General features: G+C 55.1%; 1 protein-coding gene across 1 annotated transcript in view; it reads left to right on the top strand.

Annotated features, from left to right (window-relative positions):
• SORCS2 (sortilin related VPS10 domain containing receptor 2) overlaps positions 1-25713 on the top strand; it is a gene marked incomplete at its 5' end in the record, with an annotated part of 487825 nt that overhangs the window by 376630 nt on the left and 85482 nt on the right. Inside the window, one exon of the mRNA XM_046655787.1 lies at positions 23694-23858. Coding sequence (XP_046511743.1) covers positions 23694-23858 — 165 coding nt within the window. The remainder of the gene's footprint in view (positions 1-23693; positions 23859-25713) is intronic.

Genomic DNA, 25713 nt, shown 5'->3' on the forward strand with positions numbered 1-25713 from the left:
TCCACCCACCCATCATCCATCCATCCATCCATCCATCCATCCAACCATCCACCGACTCATCATCCATCCATCCATCCATTCATTCATGCACCCATCTACCCACTCATCCATCCAACTTCTCACCCTCCCCGCCTCAATACTGATTTATCAGACATTTACCTGGCACTGCTATAGGTTCTGGGGATACAGCAGTAAGAGAGAGAGACAAGGACTCAGCCATCTGGAGCTTAAAATTAGGGCCACCACACACCATTGGGCAAGTTGCGCACTGCACAAGGGCGCTTAGCTGAGGGTGAACAGGGCTGGCATCACTTGCCAGGCTATGTACCCTGGAGTGGGCTGCCTTGTCCTGAAAGAAGGAGAATCTTTTTCCTGCTATAAAGGGACCAACCATTTTCCAAGGCGTGTGCCCTGGGGGCTCCTTCACCCAGAAGCGGGCACCTTTTTAAACGTGCATCAAGTCTTTGAGCGGGCAGCAGCAGCCCTATTGCACCCTGGGCAATGTTAGAGGCAGGTGTTATATACGCTCTCCCTCAGTCCCATTGCCCCCCACCTTCCCGCTTAGCAATCAAGTGTCCTGTGCATACAATGGTGCTTTTCCAGCACCTGAAATAACTTTCTCCCAAAATAACTTTCCCCCACTAACTCTTATTCATCCTTCAAGTGACACCTCTTCCAGGAAGCTCTCCTTAACTACCCCAGAGACACTAGGTGGCTCCTCTGAGCTCCCACAGATCCAAAGAATTGTCCTGCATCATGGTGGTTGTCACTCACCATAGGCAACGAGGAGCTACTGCTGGCCTCAAGCCTGGCTGGAGGTGACCAGCAGGCCTGCATCGTTCACTACAGTGGCTCAAGTCCTTTGTAGGGTTTGTCAGATTTAGCAAAATAAAGGGAGATGGTTAAATTTAAATTTCACATAAGCAGCAAAGTATTTTCAGTATATCGTAAATATTGCATACTTATCCTAAAAATATGCAATATTTGGGAAATCTTTATACTAAAAGTTTGTTTATCAGAAATTCAAATTTAAGTGGGCATCCTATATTTTCTGTGACCCTAGCTTCAGCTTGATCCCAGCCTCCAGGAACAGGTTTCCCGGATGGGGTCAAGCCTGCTGAATGACCCCAAAACTACTGTCACTGAAGTCCTGTCACTTTGCCCCACAGCTGGAGAATCGCCTTCATCCAGGGCCTTCCACGGCTCTCCCCTCCGGGCTGGGAGAGATGCCCCCTGTGAACGCGCCCCCCGCACACCTGCATGCATACACACGTGTGCACACACACATGCACGCATACACACATGCACACACATGCACACACACACACAGCCCCGGCCCTGGGCTTCCCCCATCCTAGCTGGGCTGACCTGTGTCCTCTACAGGCACCCTCTACACTGCGAACCCCCAACAAGGCTCCCGCGTGTGCCGGGTCCTGAGGACGCCCCATCGCTGTGGATTGGTTGGGTCACACCACGCTAAAAAGTGAGACCAATAAAGCGGCCTCAGCCCCGGATAGGTTCCTTTCTTCCTAATTATAAAATCCATTGCAATAGGAATCACAAAACAGAACAACTTGGCTATTGTAAGGGCATGCTTTATCCTCATAACTTAAAGAGCTGGTTTTAAAAATTGACTGTAAAACCGCTTAATTGCTTGGTTTTAAAACCAGCCATGTGGAAATTATGTTCCCTCAATGTACGTTTTGGAGGTGATTTCTGGCAGAGAGAACTCCGTGGTGGTGCCGACTGTGCCCGGCTCCCCAGGGCTGCCTTCCATGTGCGTGGCCCCGCGCCATCTCTGAGCCACTCTCACAGCCGCGCTGAGCCTCGAGAGTCTCTACCCTCATGAGCAGAGAACCGGTCACCCTTCCCCACGTTAAAGACCAGGAGCCCAGGTCCCAGCAATAGGGATCTCATGGTGCCCGCCAGGCAGCTCGTAAGAGTGAGGCCAGGACAAAACTGAATATTTTGACTACAAATCTTCTTGTCTTTCTACCTTGCCTACCTGCTGTCCATCCATCCATCTATCCATCCAACCACGACCCACCCATTCAAGTGACATTCCTCTGTATATTTATCTATCTATTGATTGTCCCACCCATCCATACACCTACCCCCGCGGCCATATTTCCATCCATCCATAGATATGCACACACACTCATCCCTGTATCCAGTCGTCTGCCCTTCCATGCCCATTTATCTATATAGTTACTTATCCATTGATTTTCCATCAATATATACATTCACTCATCCACCCACTTACCCATCCACTCACCAATCCATATATCCATCCATCCACCATCCACCTATCCATCCATCCATCCACCATCCACTCACCCATGCATTCATCCACCATTAAAACTGCCCATTTATCCACCTGAACACCTATCCACTCATTCACCCACCCACTCACCCATCCCTCCATCCATTTATCCATTCAGCAAGCCTGCATAGAGCTCCTCATATGCTGAATTTCTGGGCAAGCAGAAGGTGGGTGGGGTGTGGGAATAGAACCCATTCTCTGACCTCATGGAGCTCACAGCTCAGTGAGATCATAAACCAGTGTCCTAAGGTGGAATAAGTTCTGAAGCGGAGGTGTGTGTAAACTTCTAAGGAGCCGTGATGGGAGCTCGGGCACCAGAATGGGGCAAGGAGTGTTTCATAGAGGAGAGGACATTTGAGTCGGCCTTTGAAGGATGTGTGGGTGTTGACCGTGTGGAAGAGGACGGGCATTCTAAGCAACACTTTTAGTTCTGAAGTTCAAGGTCAAGAACCTTGAGCTCAAACTGCCTCCAGCACCCCTGGCTGTGTTCTGGGGACAAGTCTCCGTGTCTTTTGAACTCGATTTCCCCCCTGTAAGGGGGGAAATCCGTCCTGCTCTGTGTCTCCCACTGGCCCTCCACACGGGCTCTGCCTCACACCTCAGCCCACACGTTCTCTCTGGGATTCACAGTAGTGGGCGTGGGGTGACCACTAGTCCCTCAGTTTCCCCTCTCTCTTCATGATCCTACCCAATCTCGTGGCAGCAGATACCCCATACGCACCCCTATTGATCCCCCAGCCCTGATGTCTCCCTCAGACTCCACACTCAGATCTCCCACAGTCTCCTCGACACCTGATGTCGTTACTGACGGCCTTGCACACCCGTCCTGCCACGGCCAGGGCTCTCCTATCTGCCTCTCCAGAAGAAGCCCCACAGTTAGCACCTGGTCCAAGCCCCCCGGCTCCCCCCTCCTCCCCACAGGCACTTTCCTTAAAATAGCCCGGGAGCCTTCTGGCCGGCACAGCCTCACTCTGACCGGTCGCCTCTTTAGCCCACGCTCAGGGATGGGAGGAATAGTTTCCTTTTGGGAAAGGTCTCCTGTCCTGGCATCAGCCGTGGGTGCCAGCTGGGTCCCTGTGGGCCGCGGACCGTGGACAGGTGGCTGTCCCTCCCTGGTCACCGGTGTCCCCAGCTGTGAAGCACGGTGTTTGGACTAGATGCTGTGCCCGCCCTGTTCCAGGTCCTCCCATGATGACATCTGCCTGCTCTCCCACGGGAGTCAGGCTGACGCTTGTCCGTCATCAGACACCCATGTTAGGGGATGCGTGTGTGTGCGTATCTGAGTGTGTGGGTGTCCGTGTGTCCGTGTGTGTATGACTTAAAGCACATCAGGGTATTGCACCTTGAAAAATAAAAATGGTCTTGGCACAGATTTTGTCACCCCCCCGCCCCATGCCCCGACATTTAGTTTCTTCTCGCTCTGGAAACAGAGCTGCGTGTCTGTGAGCCCCTCGCCTGCTCCTGCCTCCTGCCTCCTGCCTCCTCTTTGTGTCTTGGGCTGGGGACCACTGGGCATTTCTCCACCCCAGCGCCTCTCTTGCTGCTGAAGGCTTTGGTCCTGTTGGAGAAGAACAATACAGCATCACCTGCTTTCCCAGACCAGCCCCCTCCCACAATGTCACTGTTTATTGTTTTTCTCTGTCTTAAAAATGTGAGACAAACGGCCTGGGCTTTTGCTGAGAGCAGGGTCTGCTTTATCACACAGCATGGCCCAGGGTGTGGCTGCTGGTCTCTGGTGCTTTCTCAGCCTTTTATGGACCCGACTTTCACAGTGGGTCTTCACTCATTCCCACGGCCCACACCCATGGAGTCCTATCTGCCGTGTGCCGGACCTCAGAGACACAGCCATGGCTGAGACAGCCAGAGCCACTGCTCTCCAGATGCTTCCCATGCCCTTGGAAGACAATCACCCTGAGAAAATGAAGCAGCCTGAGGTCAGGTTCCTGGGAAGCAGAGCCTGAGGCAGGTATTTGGTGCATGTGATGCATTGAGGGTGAGCTCTCAGGAGAAACCCGAGGGAGAGAAAGGGCTGAGGAAGCATGGGCTCTCACGTGGAGTCTGACCTGGGCCTGATGCACAGTGAGCTCAGGAGCATAAACCACAGAGCCGCCCCTCCTCAAGGCAAGAGGGTTGGCCTTTTCACCCCCTCTCCAACAGGCACTGTCTGTGGACCACCAGGGGGAGGTGTAACTTCCCTAGTGAGGGACTTTCGTGGGCCAAGGGCAGTTTTCTAGGAAAGGGGTCGGCGGTGAGCTGTTGGCAGCGAGCACTGACAGTGCAGCGGTCTGGGACTCGCCGCAGTGTCGGCCACGAGGCAGATGGCGTCATCGAGGCAGGCGTTGATGACTCAAGCTGGACGCTGCTGGCAAAGCTGCGTGTGCCTTGGTTTCATAGGTTGGCCGGGCAGGTTATTCGCCCTCTTCTTACAGATTAGAAACTGAACTGCAGGCTGGACGTTGGTCAGTGGAAGGGCCAGGACCCTGGGTCCCCAGGGCAGGGGCCCCCTCCCCATGCTCCGTTGCTGTCTCCTGCCTGGACAGGCGGCAGGTCAGTCTCCCCGGCTCTCCTGCTTCTCGGCCAGGAGGACTGCCCAAGGCTTCCAGACCCTGAGTGGTCCACCTCCGCCATCCCTCTCCTGTTGGCCACCCTATAATTAACCTACCACCAAGAGACCCCCGGGGGGCAGTGGCTGGCAGAGAAGGGAGGTCACTGGCTGTGAATAAGACAGGAACAAGGATCTGGGTCCCCTCCAGCTCTGGGGACCCCTACATCCTCTTTGAACCTCAGGCAGCCCCCCACTGGGTGGGCTTATGTCTGCCCTGGGCAGGGCTGCCAGGCCCAGCGGGGGTGCAGGCAGCCTGCCCAGCCCAGAGCCAGCCCAAGGGCAGTGCCGGATAAACAGGGGCAGAAGAGCTTCTCCTTGGCTCTCTCAGCCTTCCAGTAACACTCTTCCCCCTCACCTGCGAAATGCAGGGGTGTTTGTGTGTGTGTGTGTGTGTGTGTTTGTGTGTGTGTGTGTTGGGAGTGGCGGTAATAGGACAAAATCAAAGGTGATGAAATATGTTTTTTTAACATCAAAACCCTTTTGCCAAATAAATCTTTTGCAGAAACCCAATCAATAAATCAGATCAAAGAAATGCCACTTGCCTAGGGGCCTGAAGCTTCCCGGTCACCAGCTCAGCCTCACATGAGCTGGGGGACCTCTGGGCACTGTGTTAACCTCTCTGAAAAGTGGGGATTGTAATGGATTAGCCTCTTGGGGAGGAACCAGCGAGCGAGCACACACACGGCTCTCAGAGCAGCGTCCGCCCTGGGCGGGAGCCCCAGCGCTGCCCCGGTTATGGCTGTGACTCCTGTTATGGCTGCTCTTATTCTTACTGCTACGATTATTGCCTGGCTGGGTGAGTTCTGCATGTTGTCACATCTGCGCAAACTCACGCACCCCTGTGAGTTATTAATCAGTATAATCAGGGACGATGTGGGATTTTAACGACATTCTGGTCTGAGTAGGGCCCAGAAATACCCACATCCTGTCCCAGAGTGAAGCCCCTCACCCAGGCTGACTCCCGAGGGAGAGATGCTCACAGAGCAGCCATGGAGGAAAGCCAGGGACCACCGTGCTCCTCGCCAGGCCCCAGGGGCCACCCCCTCCCACCACCCACCCCCTGCCCACCTCCACCTGAGACTTGAGTAGAAGGAAGAAACCAGAGAGGGGAGCAAGAAGGGCGGAGGGTGTCCCACTCCTTCTCAAAGAGTGGGATCAAGGCTCCTGGGGCCACTGAACTGACTCAAGCAGACACAGCTGTGCACGCGTGGCCAGAATTCAGCGCAGGTCTGCTGATTCCCAAGCTCTTTGTCCTGTGGCTCCCAGGGTTGAGCTTGTTATTAAAAAAACTCACACAGTCAGCGAGGTAGTGAGCCCCTCATCACAGGAGGTATCCAAGCAGAGGAGCGGGGACACTATTGTGGCGATCCCAGCGTTAGAAAGTATGCTAGTGCAGCTCACTCCACAGCCAGCTCTGAGGCTCTGCAACTTGGCCTGCCTCCTGCTGCTGGGTGTCACTGTGTCTTGAGTGACAGGAGGGGGCTGGCACCGCCCCCCTCCTCCCCCTCCCCCTTGCGTGCCGTGGAGTGGGGTCCTGGGAGCCTTCCTGGAGGGCGCGTGTCCCTACTTCTCCATCCAGAAACAGGGGCACTGAGGGTTCCCACAGAAACCAGAGCCTCGGTCCACATGGTGTCCACGTGGTCTCCAAGAGCCCTCGGGAAATCTCCCACCTCAGAGCACTTTCTCCAAGAACTTTAATTAGATCATCACTCATTTGTGCTTGGAAGGATGGAAGAGATTGACAAAACAGAGGACTTGCCTCTCCCATTATCACCTGTATTTGTTTAATTCACCCACCACTTATGAGGCATCCGTTCTGGAATGAGCCCTGGGCCAGACCATGGGGCCCCTCCCTGCCACCAAAGAGTGGAAGCTACAGGATGCACTGGGGACATGGTTAAGAGGACAGAAATAAGGGATGGAAGATAGCACCATCTCTCACACTATCCCTCCCCAGGGACGCCAGTGCCCCACCATGGACAGCCTATGGAGCCGGGGACGCCAGTGCCCCACCATTGACAATCAATGGCACTTAGGCGACTCCAGTGTCCTACCTGTGACAGTCAGTGGCATTCGCTCAATCCTCACCCTCTTTGAGCTCTTTGTGGTGCTGCCCCTATGTCTGGTCCCTCTGGCCCATGACTTCCCTGGCAATGTCCTCTCTGGTCCTCATTCCACTCTCTGCCCACTCTTTCTCAGTCTCTTCTCCCTGAAAGACTGTAAGTGCTACCAGGGAGGCCCTGGGTTGATTTGGGCCACTTCTTTCCTACCAACACCCCAGGCCAGAGCCCGGGGGCTTCCAGACGTCCAGTGGGCCTCCAGTCCCGCCACTTCTCCCTTCTTCCCATCTCCCGGGCGCCACCTTCTCCCCATCCCTTCCTGCTGGACCTGGCCAGTCTCGCTCTGTCTGGGGTTTGGCCGGTGCCCTCCTGCACACACCACCCCCGTGTGACATGGCGGGCCCTCCTTGCGGTGCATAAGTGCCCGTTCACATGCTCCTTTAGTCCTCGTGTGTCTGACCACTAGGCCGTGTGCTCCAGGTAGCCAAGGACAAGCAGGTGCCCTCGCTCCGTCCCCAGCACCGGCTGATGTCAGTTCTGTAAACACGCCAGTGAAGAGTGAGGGCAAGAGCAGAGGGCGCCCCCCACCCGCCTCTGCCGTGCGAGAAAGAACTCGGCGGCCGTGCTTGCCTCCTGGTTCCAGCTCACGCTGTGTGACCCGGTGGGCACTGCCCGCTCCGGGAGCTGCTTCCTTCCTCCATCGCTCAGGGGTGACAACAGGAACCACCTCCTCGGAGGGTTGTCGAAAATACGTATAAAGCACTTTAATGCAGGCCCTGGCGGACAGCAAGTGCTCAATAAATGCTACGTATGTTTGTTTCATTACCAGCGCTGTTCTCTACTCTTAGTAACGCAGAAGTGTTTCCTGCAGGCACACCAGGGCTCGAGTCGCTATCAGCTATGAGACCTCGACGGAGGTGTCTCCAGGGGGAGACTCAGTTTCCTCCCCAAATATAAGTTGCCTCTCAGTTCTGCCCCTACCTGATTAGCGAGGAGCATGGGTGCTCGTTGAAGCTCATGCAACGTTTTAACCAACTTGACCAGGAGTGGCAATAGAAGCTTGGTCTCTAATGGCAAATATTTGAAGAGGAAGCCTTCGGAGAGTCCACGGTTACTCTTGGTAGAGCTGCCGTCTTTCCCCAGGGGGCTGCGCGGCCCTCTGAGACGGCACAGCACGGAGGGGCTGAGAGGCATCCCCTGCCTTCCGCTGTTCAATCAGGGCAGACAAATGAACAAATTGTTCACAGATCTAATCATACATAGTTAATACAACCGTCCTGATAAAAGACAATCTTCCAAAACACAGTTACTCCAGAGAATTCGCCGTCCGCCACACTGCCCGAGCAAGCAAGCTTTTCAGCTTTGTCTGCAAAGTGTCTCAGACAGGCAAACAAAACACAGTTCACCCACTTCTGCCCCAGAGCCTCCGCGGAAGCCACTTTAGAGAACTGAGATCATCAGTAACTATGGGGGGGGCTCGTTTCACAAATGCTACAGACGAGATTGTTAATAAACCCAGCCTATGAAACACTAGTGACGAGTGATTTTTGTGTCCTGATATGTTTGCCTCATCCAGTTGCTATCGACGAGGCACATCCTCTTCCCAGGCAGCCTCTGGCCAAAGGGTAGGGTTTGCCTCTCCGTTAAATTTACAGATGTTCTTGGGGACGTTTCCTGGCATTTCAGCGATTGTCAGGCCGGTGATTAAAACTGAACCAGCCCTTTCCTGACAATCAATTCTGTAACTGTGTTTGAGTGGATGTTTTACTAAATTGTGTTGGATGCTTGTGAGCTCAAGGCTCGACCTCGAGGTAGGATGAGGTTTTCCGCGGTGCCGGGCACACAGGTGTGTGGGCTGGGTGGCTCATCTCACCCCTGTAGGCTTCTTGGCCTTTGTCTATAAAATAGAGACAAGAACATCTCTCACCTCATCGCTATTGGGAAAATAAAATCAGAATTCCTGTGCCAGTTCCTCGCACATGGCCAGGCACACAGTAGGTACTCAGTAAACAGGATTTCCCTCTCACCGCCCCACCCCTGCTTGAGGGAGTTCAGATCTATGCAGAGACAAGACTGGGAGACACAAGCCACTGGTACCCACACGAAGGAGGGTGGGATCGGGGCAGGGTTGCATGGTGATGATTACAGCAGGTGACTGAATTGTGCACTGCTCAAAGTGTGCAGCACTTCACTCTCCTTCTCGTGAATTCTTACATTCACTCTCCAAAGCAATTTTCGGTGGATTGGTGGATGGAGAATGAATGAATGAATAGGGAGAAGGAGGAAGGTAGAGATAAAGGGAGGGCGTGTAGGAGGGAGGGAGGAAGGGAAGGAAGGTTGGATGAGTGGATGGTAGATGGATGGATAGATGCATGGATAGGTGGATGGATAGATGGGTGGATAGATGGGTGGATAGATGATGGATGACTGGGTGATGGATGGATGAATAATGGGTGGATGGATGGATAGATGGATGAATGGATGGATGACCGGGTGATGGATGGATGGTTGGGTGACTGGATGAGTGGGTGATGGATGGATGGATGGATGGGTGGATGAGTGGGTGATGGATGGACAGATGGATGATGGATGGATGGATGGATGATGGGTGGTGGATAGATGGATGGATGATCGATGGATGGAGATAGTGAAGGAAATACAGTTGAATTTAAAATATTAATATTTATTCATAGATTATCTAAAAGTAAACCTTCATTTTTACAAAGTTTTCTTACTATCTTGTCTACTCAATAGAGAACTGAATATACGTTATTAGGCCTTTGCTCACAAGCAAATTTCTCTTTTCATAAAAATATATTACTTTTTTCTGATTACACATTTCACACATTTTCATCTTCAAATATCAATTTATAAAAATGTATTTATTCATTCCACAAATACGTATGGAGTCCCTCTCCCGTGCTAGGAAATGCATTACAGACTAAGAATGGAACCAGAAACACACTCTAGAGAAAGAGCGAACTTAATACCCAAAGTATCGTCAGCCAGAAACAAATAGGGTTTTTAACCTCTAGACTGTGTCACCCATTCTCTTTCTACATATATGCATACAGATATGCGTGTATCTCTTTGTGTGGACATATACGGAAGCATGCATCATGTCTGTGTGTGACTATGTCCATGGAAACATACAGCCACTTAATCACCCGCTTCCACTCTTCCCCCAGCGCCCCTCACCACCTGAAGTCACTGATTGTCATTGGTGGCGCTCCTGTCTCTCCCACTCAGGTCTCAGGTCCCTGAGAAGGGGCTTTGTCCTCTCCTGTTCACCGGTGTCTCCTCAAGACTCAACACAGTCCCCGGGGCTCAATGAACACGCATTGACTTAATCAGTGAAGGAAGAGTGGGGATCTCATGTGTGTCCTCCCTCCACCTCCTCCTCCGTGATAGCTGCCTTTTGGGCATATCTCTTCTGACCTTCTTCCTTCAAGGTTCGTACAGATTCCCCCAGCTGAGTGAAGCACAGTGGGGGGCATCCTGTGAGAAGGACAGGCTATAAACAGCCCTGCTCCAGGCTGGATGGCAATACCACGCACCCAGCCCCTGGCGTTGGTCTGCTCAGCTTGCATTAAATCTCTGAGGAGGGTTCCTGGATAGGGTGCCATCGGGCGTGGATGGGGCCTCGCCGTCCTAGTTCAATATGTTTTGCGAGTCTCTTTTAGGAACCATGTTTTGAACGAATGTCAAGAGGTCTCTCCATTTTAGCCCTGCAATTTATGGTTCGCCAAGAGATCTTATGAATATCTTAGTTGAAACACCAAGCGCTCCTTAACTCGTGACGTGGCTCCGTCGGTTGGGGAGCTCCTGGAGGGGTCTTAGCAAAACTGGAGCTTGAGAGGCAGGAGCTGAGAAGTCTCCACCCTTTGGTAGGAGCGAGCCAAACAAACGTTCTGAAGAGACTGCAGCTCAATGGAAGGCTGCCGTCGGTTGGCATGAGAGAAAGGGAACTGGGGTCAGCTCGCTGTGTTTGGTGAAAGAGTTCTAGATACATCCACTGGTCAGGGCTTCGGTGTCTGGAGCAGGCAGGGATTTCATCCTGGGCCTCAGAGGCTGACACCGTTGATGGGGGGGCTGGGGGTAAAGGTCAGAAGGCGCTGCGGACGTCAAGTCAGGCAGGCAGGAATCTCAGGGACTGCTGCCAAGGCTCTCAGCCGCCCACTGCAGCCAAGGGGGCGCTCCACAGGTGGACGCTGGAGAGCTGCGACTTTCTTGTCCCTGTCGGCTCTCACATGAAGGCTGCTCATTGGCAGAATCTAAGGGAGGCGGGGAATGTGGTCCCCATGCGTCCGGATCCTGGGGTCGGGGGCTCAGAAGGGCTGAGATGGTCTGAATGTCAGCAGGCAGAAGCCGGCACAAATGGAACGCCCCCTCCCTTCTATGTTAAGTGTTTGCCGAGAATGAGACGTAAGTATATTCTGTCAACAGTGTTCAACAGATAGTGAGTGCGCACCTACTGTGCGCCAGGTGAGGGCTCGGGGTTCAGCGAACAGGAAGACAATGTGTTCCTGCCAGCCTGGTCTTGGGGGGTGCGGACAGTAGGTTACTGGACGCAGAACATGGAAGGAGGGATGGGGAGTTAGTGTTTCATGGGGCAGAGTTCCAGCTGAGGATGATGGAAAGTTCTGGAGAAGGATGGTAGCAATGATTGCACAACAATGTGGTATCTAACGCTGCTAAACTTTATTCTCAAAAGGATTAAAATGGTAAATTTTATGCTATGTCTATTTTGCCATGGTTAAAAAAAAATAACATAAATGGATATTTTCAATTTCCATAACAGAGTGTTAATAATTGCTTTTAAGACAGTAAAAGAGTAACTTGTTGTCAGGGCCTCTGTAGAGGGGGCGAGAGCTGCAGGCAGCCTTGGGGGAGGCAGCCAGGGCGAAGGGCCTGAGGCTGGGCCACAGCAAAGGGAGCGAGAGCTTCGGTGCGGATGAAATGAAGCCAGAGGCCGCGGAGTCAGGCACACAGGCTGAGGGCAGAGGGAGTTCTGTCCGGGGGTGGCAGAAGAGCCAGGAGAGGTGAGGGGGGGTGGAGAGGTGGGGGCCTTGGGCACGGGCACGCTCGCCTCGTTGCCTGCAGGAGCTCCGCTCTCCTCTCCAGCCACCCCTCCTCGCTCTGTTCTTTGTGAGGTCCCTCTGGTGGAGATCCCAGGCCAGTTCCTTTCTCACTCACACAATCCCTCGGTGGGCCCAGGCTCTCCAAGACCCCCACCACATCCTGTGCATGTGAGTTCCCAGTGCCTGCCCCCCCAGGGCAGATTTCTTTGCTGAGCTCACCCATATCTCAAATCCTGACCCCTATCTGCACCTGGGTGCCCCTCGGGAGGCTCAAACTGAACTCACCTTCCTCTGCCCTAAGCCAGCGCCTCCTCCTGCGCCCTCACCTCCACCCGTGGGACCTCCGTCCACCCACTTGCCCAAGCCAGAGAGGGGCGTGTTCCCACATTTCTCAGTTCTAGTTGATTCCCACCAAATCCTCTGAACTCTAACTCTGACATGTTGTTGGCATCTGCCGTCTCCTCTCCAGACCCATGACCTCCCCAGGCTGTGTCACCTGGAGACCACCACGGCCTCCTAATTGGCCTCTGGTCTGCCCCCTCCAGGGTCCAGCCTCGCTGCAGCCAGAGAAGAGATGGCCAGATTATCCCAGGGGAGTGAGAAATGTTCCAAAGCAGAGCACGAGGGCACAGCAGCATGTGGGGGTCTGGGGGCAGTGCAGGACGGCTGGAACTCCGGCTGTGCAGGGGCAGGGTCAGCGGAGTAAGGTCAGGGGACAGCGTCATGGCTGCCAGACTCAGGAGACTCAGGAGCAGAGGGGGAGAGACCCCGGAGGTTTCGAGCAGTGACACGATACTGCAGGTTTGCGGTAATATAAACTTAGATTATCTGTGACTTCCCCAAGAACAGATCTTTCTGGTTTAAGAAAGAGCAAAAATAACAATGAGCCTGTCTATTTCCACAACAGTGTCCAACATTGTGCCCAATTTGGAACCTCAACACAAAGAGATTATTGGCTCCAACTGAAAGTGGAGGAGAGTGACTTGCCCAAGGTCATTGAACACAGAGATGGCAAAGCCACGTCTTGGTCAGACTCTGTGTCCTGTGACCTCTCCGGTGCTCATGGTCACCCAAACCTAACGCCAGCACATGGAGCGATTTTCTCCTCACACTCTGGGTCACGAGTCTGAGTGTGGGCTGAACATCCCAGCAAGGTGCTCGCATCAGGTCTGGCCCGGTGGCGCAGCAGTTAAGTTCACACATTCTGCTTCGGCCGCCTGGGGTTCACCGGTTGGGATCCTGGGTGTGGACATGGCACCGCTTGGCAAGCCATGCTGTGGCAGGCGTCCCACATGTAAAGTAGAGGAAGATGGGCACAGAGGTTAGCTCAGGGTCAGTCTTCCTCAGCAAAAAGAGGAGGATTGGCAGCAGATGTTAGCTCAGGGCCAATCTTCCTCAAAAAAAAAAAAAGTTCTCATCAGATGCGCTCATCTACAGGGTGAAGCATTGGGAGGGAGAGTTATTTTTGCTCCTCATGACTCACACGGGCCTGTGTAGACACTCCACACCAATTCTAATTTGAGACGTGGGGGTGGACGCCGCTGTATTTGTCTTTCTCTGCTGTCTGCCTCTCCTGGTGTCAGAGCCAAGGCTTCTGTGTCCCCAGCTGGGCACATCTATCTGGCCAGGAATAGACTGGGTGATTGGGTTTAAAATAGGAAGGTAACTCCAGATGACACGGATCCCGGGGGCTGGGGCGGGGACCCCTCCAGGGCTAACCTTGGGAAAGGGCAGACTAAAATAAAACATCGTCTGCTTGTTGGAGTTCTCAATGGAAAACAAAGCTCCGTTGCACATTCATCCAGAGCTGGAGCAGAGGCAAGAAATCGTTTCTGGATGCTGTTTGTTTTCCCTTCGAGCCTGGAGGTCTGTGAGCCGGGAGCCGCGCGAGAGCGCGGGCGGCCCCTCTCGGAGGAGACAGGCCGGAACCCGACCGTGGGAGGCCCCGGCCCGGGGAAGTAACTTGAAGGTCCTGAACGGGGTGCGGTGGAGTCGCATGTCGTTCCACACGGGTGGTCGGACAGGCAGGTCCGAGCAGCAGCCCGGGGGATGTGGTCCAGGCGGGCAGGGAGGTGTAGGCCCACGTTGAAGGGTCGGAGAAAGGCCTCGAGGGCGTCAGGTTCAGGCAGATGTCCTGAGCCGGCAGAGAGGGAGGCAAGAGCCCCACGTTGGCCACTTACACAGTGTGCCCTGCATCTTCCTGGCCAGCTCGGACCCCTCCCCGCAGGGGCACGCAGCTCGTCCTCTGTGGAAACTTCCCGTGTAGCCCTGTCCAGCCCGGGCGAGGGGCCCTCCCGACTCGGGTCGCCTGTACCACACTTCTCACTCCATTAGGTGACTTCCTCATGGGCCGCGCTCCCCTGGGGGCAGGGATCGGGGGCTCCTCTCCCAGCACCGGGCCCGACCGCAGTCCAATGCGTCAGGTGATGATCTCAGAGCCGCCGACAGCAGACCACAGGGAAGAGTCAAGGACTGAGAGGACAGAAAGCCTCTTCACGTGTCGGATATCCACCCCCAGGGCTCTGGGCCGACCTGCCGGCTCCTGGAGGCCACCCCTGGCGGTCTTTGGCGTGGGAGGGGTCTCTGCAGACTCTCCATGTCTGCTGCACCAGGACCCAGCGTTGGTTGCCGCTTTGTGGGCAGACGCAGTCGCATCGCCAGACGCGCCGTGTGTTGGGGTGGTGCAGGGAGCGGCGTGCAGAGAGAAGAGCCGGGCTGGACCCCGCGGCTGGCTGGCAGGGTGATCTCCCACGGCACTTGGCCTCTCTGGCCTCCGTTTCCCCGTCTGAGAAATGGGGATGTCGCACCTACCAGCAGGTATGCAGAGAATTTAATACAAAAAGTGCCTCGCCTGACCCCAAACCCACCCCTGCCTGTCGTCGCCGAGCCGCACCAGAGCTGCCCTGCGAGTATTTCCTTCATCTCCCCAAGCAGATGCTGGCGGGGCCCTGGCGATGGCTGCCGGCACGGACGGGAGAGGGCAGAGGGTTACCGTGAACAGGTGCGCCTCCACTCGCAGGCTTCTCACCCAGCACGTCCTGGCAGAGGGAGTTAAGCAGACTCGTCTCCACCACGGGCCCCGGATTCCAGGACGGCGCAGATGCTGGGGAAACAGGACCTGTAGGCCCAGCCGCCCAGGCTGTTCCAGGGAGCACCCCCGCCCCGCCCCGGCCTTGGGGGCACCTTGGGGAGCTCTGTCTCCACCCCGACTCGTGCTACCTGGCAGCTCTACGGTGCCTCTTGTCACTCCATGTCACAGAGACCTGCCGCCACGTTTGTGTGCCTCACTGGGCTGGCCCAGTGTGGGGCCTCCTCCCACCCGTTTCAACCGTGGTTACTTCATTGCCATCTCACGGGAGAAACTGATCTCGTCTACACCCTGGCCAGGCAGCCAGACCGACTTTGGAGTCGGTGAAGCACATCCAGTAAACGCGTCAGTAATAAGATCTGCACAAAAACCCCAAGAGCGTGCCTTTCTTTGGAAGAAGGTGGGTCCCGCCACACCACACCCACCTCAGAAGCCATGTTGTGGTCACACTGAACTCCACCGTTACTGGCTTCCCCTAGGGAGCTCCTCTTCTTCCTTCCAGGCCAGGCTCAGGTGACACCCCCTCCGGGAAGCCCCCAGCCCAAGGCCCGGCCTCGAGTGAGGCAGGTGAGGCCCTGGGGCGCACAGTCAGGGACTCAGTCCCCCCGTGCTGAGAGTGAGCAGCTCCGGCCGTGCCAGCCAAGTGCCCGGGGAGAGGGGTCAGCCCAGCCGGGGCAGCGTCTCCACCCCCTGCCCGTGTCTGTCCTGGGATCCGATGGTGCAAGGGGCCACATGTTCGGTCCCTCTCCCCGCCGCCTTTGAGCTGCCTCAACTCGGTGACCCTGACCCAACGAGGGGCTTGGTAACCTCTCATTGAACTCAGCTGAACCAAACTTCTTTAGAAACAACAGAAATGCCACAATAATAAGCCTGGCTGTCATCTATGGCGTGGTCGCCGTGTCCCGGGGCCTGGGCTAGGTCCGTTATACACATTGTCTCATTTAACCCTTCCAATCTTCTCTGCAGTGGGAATTGCCATCTTCATCTTACAGATAAAGAAACTGAATCTCAGAGATGCCAAGTAACTTGCCCAAGGTTGCACAGCTCACAGGGGCCAAATGAGGACTGGAGCCCAGCTCCACATTCCTCCGGAGCTGCACTGTCCTCCTGTGCTTATGTTGTGGGCTACGTGCTTCAGCAGCAGCGTGACCTCCCTGAATTCCTGGGGCTCATCAGTGTTGTCTCCATCCTGCAGAGCATCGTCAGGGTGGCTCAGAGTGGGGGACGGGTGCCAGAGCCTGGGTTCCCATCCGGGTTCTCCCACCTGATTGCCGCCAGGTTGCACCCTCCCTGGGCTTCCTGTCTTCACCTGGCAAGTGAAACAGAGACGATGACAGAGCCTCCTCCTGGGGAGAGTAAGGTGTCGGGAGCAGGCCTGGTGTGGGAGGGGCTCTTGTGCACCTTTGTCATTTCATTACTGTCACTCGGGGCAGCTAGCAGAGGCCGGGGTCGGCCAGCACGATCAGAGTCACAGGGCCAGCAGGCACAAGGCCGACAACCAGCAGGAGATACAGTCTGGCGCAACCCTGCACCTGGAGGGAGCTCGGGCCTCACCGGGACCCTCGAGAAAGTGCTGGTTCTGATCCCGCAGGTCCGGGGTGAGGCCAGGACGCTGTGTGCCGCACAGGCCCCCAGGATGCTGGTCCCAGAGTTTGAGGTGCCTTGCAGGGCCTGCATCTGCACGTTGTTCTGGGCCCCTCAAGTGCCGTCGCGGGTCCTGGGGCTCGCGCTTCCAGTGGGCCGCCCGTCAACCCGATGGATCTGTCCAACGGGTCTGTGTGACGTGTTGCCCCTGGTTTGAAACCCCCAGCCTCACGGAGCTCCGGAGCTGAGCACAGGTACCATATGTTTCCCCCGGAATAGTAAGCAGTAAAAATACACCGTTGAAAATAGCCTGGTTCCCAATTTGGGAGAACAATCTGCCAGCCTCCGCTCGGCGCGATGCTAATTGGTTTGTTTTCTTTGCTCCAATAATCCCTTCCTTGTCAGCACTTTCTTCTTCCCCCCTCTTTCCTGGCTCACTCGTCCCACTCGGAGGCCAAAAATAGCCCACGATCCAGATTGCTGGGCCCCTGGCCAGAATCGCTTCCTCGGCCTCTTTCTCGTACCACCTCGGGGCCGCCACTGTCAGAGCCTCGGCCCCAACCGAGGGCTGTGGTGGAGAGGCGACCCCTGTACCCAGAGCCCACTCTGCGTGGGAAGAACACCAACACCCATTTATTGGCAACGTGGCGCCTACTCGGTGGCAGGCCCTTTGCCCCAGCTGGAGATGTGGCGATGACAAAGACATGGGCCCTGCCAGGCCACAGAGCCTCCTGACTTGAGGGAAAGGCAGACTCACAAAGAGAACCCTGGGGAACGTTGGACTGGAGCTAATGAATGCACAAGATGCTGGGGGAGGGGGCAGGGAGGTACTAGAGTAACTCTGTTGGAGGAGGTGTATCATGAAGGGCTTTCTGGAGGAGCTGACCTTGGAAGTGAGCTTCGGTGGATGAGGAGGTATTTGACTAGAAGAGACCAAGGAGAAGGGTGTCCCATCATAAAAACAGGCTGAACTCATGCTGGGGGCACCTGCAAAGCAGGGCCTCCAAAAGTAAATGCGCAACATTCAGCTTTGCTGAAGTTGTCCAGAATTTGGGGTTCTGAAAGTTCAAAAGAGGTTGTTTTTATTACACCTGGATTTTGTGTCATTCTGAAATTTTAAGATTTGATTCTGAATTACCAGCGGTGGGATTGGTCCCATGTGCAGTTCAGCCGTAAGAACTGAGCACGCAGCGGTGGTCAGGATGCAAATGGGCTCTGTGTCCTGGAGAAAGCCACCAGGAGCTTGATGTGGCTGACGCCAGGAGCGTGCAGGTGGGAGAGGGGAGGCCGGAGCTAGAGGCAGGACAGGGACCCTCGTCTGCGTGCCTTTGTCATGCTGTCTTCTCTGCCTGAAACACCCTCCCCCAGGTACACCAATCAAATTTCCATCCGTTCTTCGAGGCCCCTCTGGGTGTTATCTCTTCCAGGAAGCCCTCCATCTTGCCCTCAGACCTGCCCTGCACCTGGATGCTAGTTTCTTTCCCCTCTGCTCTTCCCCTACAAGCCCTATGCAGACCTAAATCCTTGCTTGACCCTGTGGCTTTTGCAACTGTGCAAGAATGAAGGATGAATGAATGAGCTTTTATTGCTTTGTGGAACTTTGAGTGGTGAAGAGGAGTCAGTGAATGAGGTTTTTTTATGCCTTCTGCTTTCTAGGCTACTTAACATCCCTAGGAATGTTTTCCTCCCAAAGGAGAAAAAGCAAACAATTCCCTTGGGAATCTCAAACAGCGATGGACTTGCTCATTCATTCGTTCATGCATGCATGGATTAACTGACAGCTCCGTGTCAGGCCTGTGCTGATGCTCGAGGCACAAAGGAGTGAAGTCATTATCCCGGGCTCCAGGGGCACAGTCTAATGGAAGAGGTGGATAAGTACATAGTTGCATGTAAGAACATTTTGAAAAATGCCCTATGTGAAAAGCTCTTTACTGAGGGGAATCGAGGCTTCCTGGGGGAATGGCTCAGGCGGAGCCGGGGCTGGGGGTCGCTGCCCTGGGCCTGGAGCACAGAGCCTGGCCCGGGTTGCTGAGCGGACGTTGAGTGAACTGTATTGTTTCCAGCGAGACGTGTGAGAAATCTCGGTGACCCATTTGGTTTTTCCTGATTGTCCAGGAAAGCCAGCGGCCGTGTAGAGCGTTCAGAAGCAGAAGGACGGTGGGGTTATGTTGGGGAGACGCAGGAGCCAAAAAGAGCTTTCAGTAGTCAGAGCTGGAGCAGTTTGGGCAACAAAATAACGAAGTAGTATTGAATTACAACTCAAAGCATAAAATAAATATTCATGAGTTCTTGGTGATATAAATAAATAGTTGAATAAATAAATAAATGAGGGAGAAGAGACACATCTCCGTGCAGAAGAATTCCCCATAATGCAGGTAGACACTCCGCCTCCAGGAGGGGAGCCCCCCCCTCCCCTCCCCCTCCCGCTGGTGGGCTGTGCACCGTGACCTCCTCCCAAAGGGAGGGCGTGGGAACCGGGAGGAAACGAGGAACTTTACAGTGGAGAACCTGGCCAGCACGAGCCCCAGCGAGGGCGGCATCAGCAGCGATGAGTCATGTCCCTGGATGTGCTGTGACAAGGACGACAAGCCACCTCTGTGCTCTTCCTCCCGAAAACCCGCCCCCAACCCCGGTATCGCCAGAGAAAAACATCAGACAAACAGCCACGGAGAGGCAATCTACAAAATGCCTGAGCAGTCCCCCGAGAAGACGGAGAAGACCGAGGGACGTCTGAGAAAGTGTCGCCGCCCGGAGGAGCCTGAGGAGACGCAATGACTGAACATCCTGTGGGACGCTGGATGGGGGCAGCGGGGAACAGAAAAAGGGTAGTAGGGGAAAAACTAGTGAAATCTGAGCCGAATGGAGTTCTGATAATGCTGACTAGCTCCCGCTGGTCATGACAAATGTCTGAAATCCATGTAAGATGTTAGTCACAGAGGAAACCGTGTGTGGGGTGTGGGCACTTTCTCTACCACCTTGCTGTAAATCTAAAACTATTCTAGAATAAAAAGTTTATTTAAAATAAAAAAAAAATTTCTTTTAATCCCACAGCTTAAAACCAACCACTATTAACGTCCTCCTGCGTTTCCTTCCATTCTTTTTTTTTTTTTATTAAGGTAGAATTGACATACATTATGTTACTTTCAGATGCACAACATAATAATTTGATATTTGCATATATTACAAAATGATCACCACAAGTCTCGTTAACATCTGTCACCACACATAATTACAAATTTTTATTCTCGCGATGAGAACTTATAGTACCTACTCTCTTAGCTACTTTCAAGTACACAACACAGAGTTGTTAACTACCGTCGGCATGCTGTGCATTGCATGCCAGGCCTCATTTATTTTATCACCGGAAGTTTGTGCTTTTTGACCCCCTTCACCCGTTGTGCCCACCCCCACCCCAGCCTGTTCTCTGTATCTATGAGCTCGTTTTTTTTTTTTATTCCACATATAAGTGAGATCATACAGCATTTGTCTTTCTCTGTCTGACTTTTTTCACTTAGCATAATGCCTATAAGGTCCATCTGTGTTGTTGCAAATGGCAAGATTTCATTCTTTTTTATGGCTGAATAATAATCCTTCCATTCTTATTTCTATGCATTTCCCACTGACAAAATTATGCCTACTTTTATACACTTAGCATTGGCAAAATTATAATAGACTTCTTTATTATAATATGGTTGTCAATATGAAATGTACAGAAATTATACTTGCATGTAATTTTGCACCCTGCCTTATTGCACGAGCGCATAAGCTCCCTCGTCATTAAACATCCTCTGCGAACATTTTGACCCCCTCGCCATTCTTCCGTTCCCTCCCATTTTTCCTGCATATAAACCACACCACGAGGAACATCTCCAAGCACGTCTCTGTCCGCCTTTCACGGAGCAAAGTCCCCGAGGACTCAGGCTGCATGAGTGCCGTGTCGGTCTCCTTCAGACCCTCGGTTTGCTGGGAGAGAAGGGTTTTGTGCTAGAGGAGACTAGTAATAAGCTGGGGAGCTCGTTAAGGTTTCCCTGGAAAGAAAGAACCTACCGGGTTATCGCTTGTTCCCATAAAGACAGGAGATTTGCGCGGCTCATGGATTCCCGCTCCGTGTGCTTAGTTGCCTTCTAGAGGAATGTCGGGGTTTGGGAGGCCATCACAGTGGGGCATCCATGCAGAAGGGGTCTCATGGCCCCACATGTCCCCCCCAAGAAAGCCAGGCCCGTCTCCAGCCAGGCTAGTCCCATACCCGCCCCACCAGCTCCAGGCCTGGCTCAAATACCCCATCCTGCGTGGACTCACCCCAGAGAGCGTGGCTAAGAGTGGGGTTCTGGAGTCGCCCTCAGATCTGAACCCTGGCTCTATCCTGCATGGCATGTGACCTCAGCAGTTTGCCTCCCCTCTCTGTGCCTCAGTTTCCCCATCTGCCACGCAGAGGCAATAATGGCACGAGGAGAATGGCCTCAGAGTTCTAATGAGGACAACCTGACCACACACATGCTACCCCTTCACTGCAAGCTCCCTCTGTGCCTGGCACCACGTTTTTTTCCCCATTTTATAGACAGGGAAACTGAGGCACGGAATGGTATGTAAGCTTGTCTGAGGTCACACAGACACAGAATTTGAACTAGGTTGTCTAGGAGACTTACTGGGTATCCCTGGCCCCCTCCTCTACTAGCACATATGTACGTTCATTCATTCATTCATTCATTCCCTCATTCATTTGTTCCCTAATTCAACAAATGTGCAACGTGCCCAGGCCCTGCAGGGGTGGGGGCAGTGAGAGGGGACAGCCATGAACTCCACAGACGTGGCCCCTGGCCAGAGGGCCACAGTCCCTGGGGTAGAGGCCACCTCCGTGAAATGTGGTGGACGTGGGGTAGGCAAGTCTGGGTCCCCTGCAGCCTTGAAGCAGGAGTGATGCCCGTCCCCCTGGCCCCGGGTTAGGGAGGCCCAAGTGAGGTCAGGAGGCTGAGGTGGTAACGGAGGGCACAGCCGAGGAGGGGCCTCATGTGGCATGGACCAAGCTGGACTTGGCTGGGGCATAAGCGGGACACAAGAAGGATGGGAGCCCAGGAAGGGCCTAGGGACCCGGCCACCGAGATGAGAGGCTCCTTGGGGCTGTGAGGAGCCCTGAGGTTCCACGAGGCCTGTGTGCAGGAGAGCCGCCCCAGCTCCCTGTGTGGGGACTGGCCCTTCCCATAAGGTTGGAGGTGGAGACAGGAGCTCAGCCGGCCAAGAGGCTCCTGCGCTGCAGTGGGGTGGACCACGTGGCTCAGGGTCCAGGGGACCTGGATGCGGATGCTCAGAGCTCCTGTCCCTCTCTCATCCTCCAGGCTGGCCGGCCCTCTCTGGCCGCCAGGGAGTGGGCGCCCTCTCACACGCCCCTTTTCTCCACCTCGGACGGTTTCTGTCATTCCACGGTGTGGCAGCAGGGCTGCCCGGTTCTGACCCTGGGCTGGCCTTCCTGACCTTTCTGTAGGACAGAGGGAAACCCCGGCCCAGCAGGGCTTGTCCCTGTGTGCACTCAGCCAGGAACAGGAAGCCGGGTGAAGGCAGGGTCTAAAAGGCACACGGGCCGACTCCCTGAGCGTGAGGGGCCGCAGCCCTGGGGGGCTTCCCTGACCCCCCAGGAACCCAGCAGCCCTGCACGACTCGCCGCGGGGCCCCGCAGAAGTGACGCGCACGGTGGTGTGGGGGCAGAGCTGTCCCTCGTCCTCTCCGGGGTACGCTGTCTGCCCATTTCAAAACAGAGCCGAGCCGGGGGCCTCCCTGAGCTGTCTGCCTCTCCTGTCATTTCCGACGTGCTCCGGAGACATCTGGTGTGTGAGGGCAGTTGGGGAGTCGCGGACGTCCCAGATCTGACCGAACCACCCAGGCCTCCAGCCAGGACCGGGCAGCAGCCCCCTGAGTGGCCCCCTCTCCTGTGCAGACCCCTCAACGGCCAAGATGCTGGACGCCGTGCAAACACAGTCAGCTCACACCCCCTTCTGCAGCCTCCCCGGAGGCCACTGCGGCCCCTGACAACAAGGTCCCATTGGCCGAGCTCCCGGCAGGTCCGGTGAGTGTCCAAGGACCACAAACTAGATGACCTGAAACGGCAGGAATTTGTTCCCTCACGGTGCCGCAGGCCACAGGCCCGAAGCCGAGGTGTCGGCAGGGCTGGTTCCCTCTCCCGCGGCTTCTGGCAGCTCCAGCGACTCTCGGCATTCCTGGGCTTGTAGACACATCACCCCATCTCCGTCTCGTGTTCGTATCTCCAGCTTCTCTGTGTCTGTGTCTCCATCCTCTGATGAGGATGCATCGTAGGCTGGAGGCCCACCCAAATCCAGGCTGATCACATCCTGACATCATTGACTTTCACTTCTGCAAAGACCCTGTTCCCAGCAAGGTCATGTTCTCAGCTGCCATGGGTTGGGATGTGGACTTATTTTTGGGGGGGACACATTCAGCCCAGTACAGTGCCCCCAAAGGCCTCCAGAGCCTGACCCTCTGTTACTTCAGTCCAACCTCCCCCTCAGCTGCCTCCCGTCTGAGCTCCCTCTCCCCAGCGCCCGCTGTCTGGGTTGTCCCCATCTGGCTCAGAGCTCTCCTCCTGAAGGCATCCCCCACCCCATCCACCCCGTTGTCCTGCTTTCTTTCCTTGGGGCTCCAATCATTGCCCCTGAAACAGCGCTTAAGACACAACTGTCGATGGGCTACCCTGTCTCGCATGCCCTGCGGACACATCCTTGTCCGCACAAATGCCAGGAGCCCCAGCTCGCAGCCGGAGCCTCAGAATCATGGGCGCCGGGGCTCGTGAGCATCTGTGGGATGAGTGAACGGATGCGTGGATGAGTGACCCTGGTTGCCGCCGAGCCACCGGGCAGGCGGGAGGCAGCTAGCGGTTCCTGCCTTGCCCTCCCCAGTGTGCAGAGTGCGAGGCCTCATGTCCCCCTGGCTTTTTATGTTTCAGATCATCCTTGTGAGCTCCTCGCTCAGTGACCGGGACCAGAGCCTGTTCCTCAGCATGGACGAGGGCGCCACCTTCCAGAAGCAGCTCATCCCCTTCTCTGTGGAAACGCTGATTTTCCACCCCAAGGAGGAGGACAAGGTCCTGGCCTACAGCAAGGAGAGCAAGGTAAGCAGGGTCTGGGCCTCTGGGACAGGGTCTAGGCCTGTGGGGCTGGGGTTTGAGTCTGTGGGGATGGCGGCTGCTCCTTCAGATGATGTCACATAGAAATGACAGAGTTTCAATCACATGGGACCCAGAAGCCCTCAGCTGGCTGGGAGGAACTCCTCTGAGGCTGGGGGCACTGGACCCCACATCGTTTTCTCCCTGAGGCCCTAGTGGTCCTGGAGCCAGCCACCGGGAGCGCACTGGCTTTGCCGAGTCATGTGAAAACTGAGTGGGATGGAGGTGAGAGGTGCACGTGGCACAAACAGGCGCTTGACGCGGGATCAATAGATGGTAGATAATTGTTAGGGTTGTTCCACTCTGCCTCCCCTCTCTGCACACCAGCCACAAGGGCCTTCTTCGGCTTCCGGAACATTCCACACTCCTCCCACGCCAGGCTTCACCAGGCCTTTCCCTCAGCCTGGAATGCTCTTCCACCTTCACCAAGAGGAGTGAATCATCCTTCAGATCCCAAATCAGGTCCCCTCCTGCAGGGGCTGTGTCCACCAGGCCCCCGCAGGGACCCAAGGGCCCCTTCATGGGGCAAAGAGGAGAGTGTGGTAATGGAGGGCTCTTTCCACGGCCCGCGTGGGGTGGGAGGGACCCCGGGACTGGCACAGGCAGGGAGCTGGCCCCACCCCAGGCCCTGAGAGCTGAAGAAGGAGAGTGCCCTAGGGCTGGAAAGGCCCAGAAGGCGACGCAGCCACAATTGTTGTGGGAAAGGCCTGAATTCAGTTCCTGCGGCCACTGAAACAAATGACCCCAGACCTGATAGCTGAAAACAGCAGGAGCTCCTTCTCCCACCGTTTTGGAGACCAGAAGTCCAAAGTCAGTTTCACTTAGCCAAAATCAGTGTGTCTGCAGGGCCACGCCGCCTCTGGAGGCGCTGGGAGGATCTGCTCCTCGCCTCTCTGGCTTCTGGCATCCTGTGGCTTGTGAACGAATCGCTCCAATCTTCGAAGGCTGGCTCTTCAACCCTCTCTCTGCTCCGTCTTCACATAGCCGTGTGTGTGTGGAGGTGACATCTCCTCCACCCACCCTGACAATCCAGGGTAACCTCCCCATCTAGAGATCTTCATTGAATCGTATCTGCTAAGTCCTTTTTTGCTCCATAGTGTCACATCCACAGGTTCCAGGATTAGGACTTGGATATATTTTGGAGGCCATTTTTCAGCCCGCCACTCTGCCCAATAGGAGGCAGGGCCCCCAGAGTTGTAGGAAAGGTCCCAGGAGGAGGCCTGGCCCTGGGCGGGGTGACACAGCCCCTCCCACCCGCAGTTGTGCAGTCGGAGAACAGGGGCGGTGCCACCCCAGCCTCTCTCTCCTCCGCCCTCCGGTCTTCAGCTGGTGCCTCCAGTGGGTCGAATCCAGTCAGAGGCCAGAGGGAAGGAGCCTGTAGATGCTGTCTACACAGGCCAGCCCCAGGGCAGAGGAGGGTAGAGAAGCGTGGAGTGTGGGTCTGAGGCAGAGGGAAGCTGTCCAGATCAGGAGCCTTCCTCTGCAGCCCTCCGCCTGTTGGGGCCCCACGTTCCACACACCTCCAGATCCCAGTGCCTTTCTTTCCCAAGACTGATCACGATGTGTAATTATACATTTGTGCAATTATTTGATTATTGTCTGTACCCTGCACACACCCTTGGGGTGAGCTCCTTGAGGACGGGGGCTATGTCTGTTTTTTTCACCATTTTATCTCAAATTCCTGGCTGAAAATATTTGTTGGCTGCATGAATTGAGGATGGGTGGATGGATGGGTGGATCGATGGATGGTGGAAGGATGGGTGGATGGGTGGATGAATGGATGGGTGGGTAAGTGAATGGA

The sequence above is a fragment of the Equus quagga genome, chromosome 3 (genome assembly GCF_021613505.1).
Source record: "Equus quagga isolate Etosha38 chromosome 3, UCLA_HA_Equagga_1.0, whole genome shotgun sequence".
In the NCBI taxonomy this organism is placed as follows: Eukaryota; Metazoa; Chordata; class Mammalia; order Perissodactyla; family Equidae; genus Equus; species Equus quagga.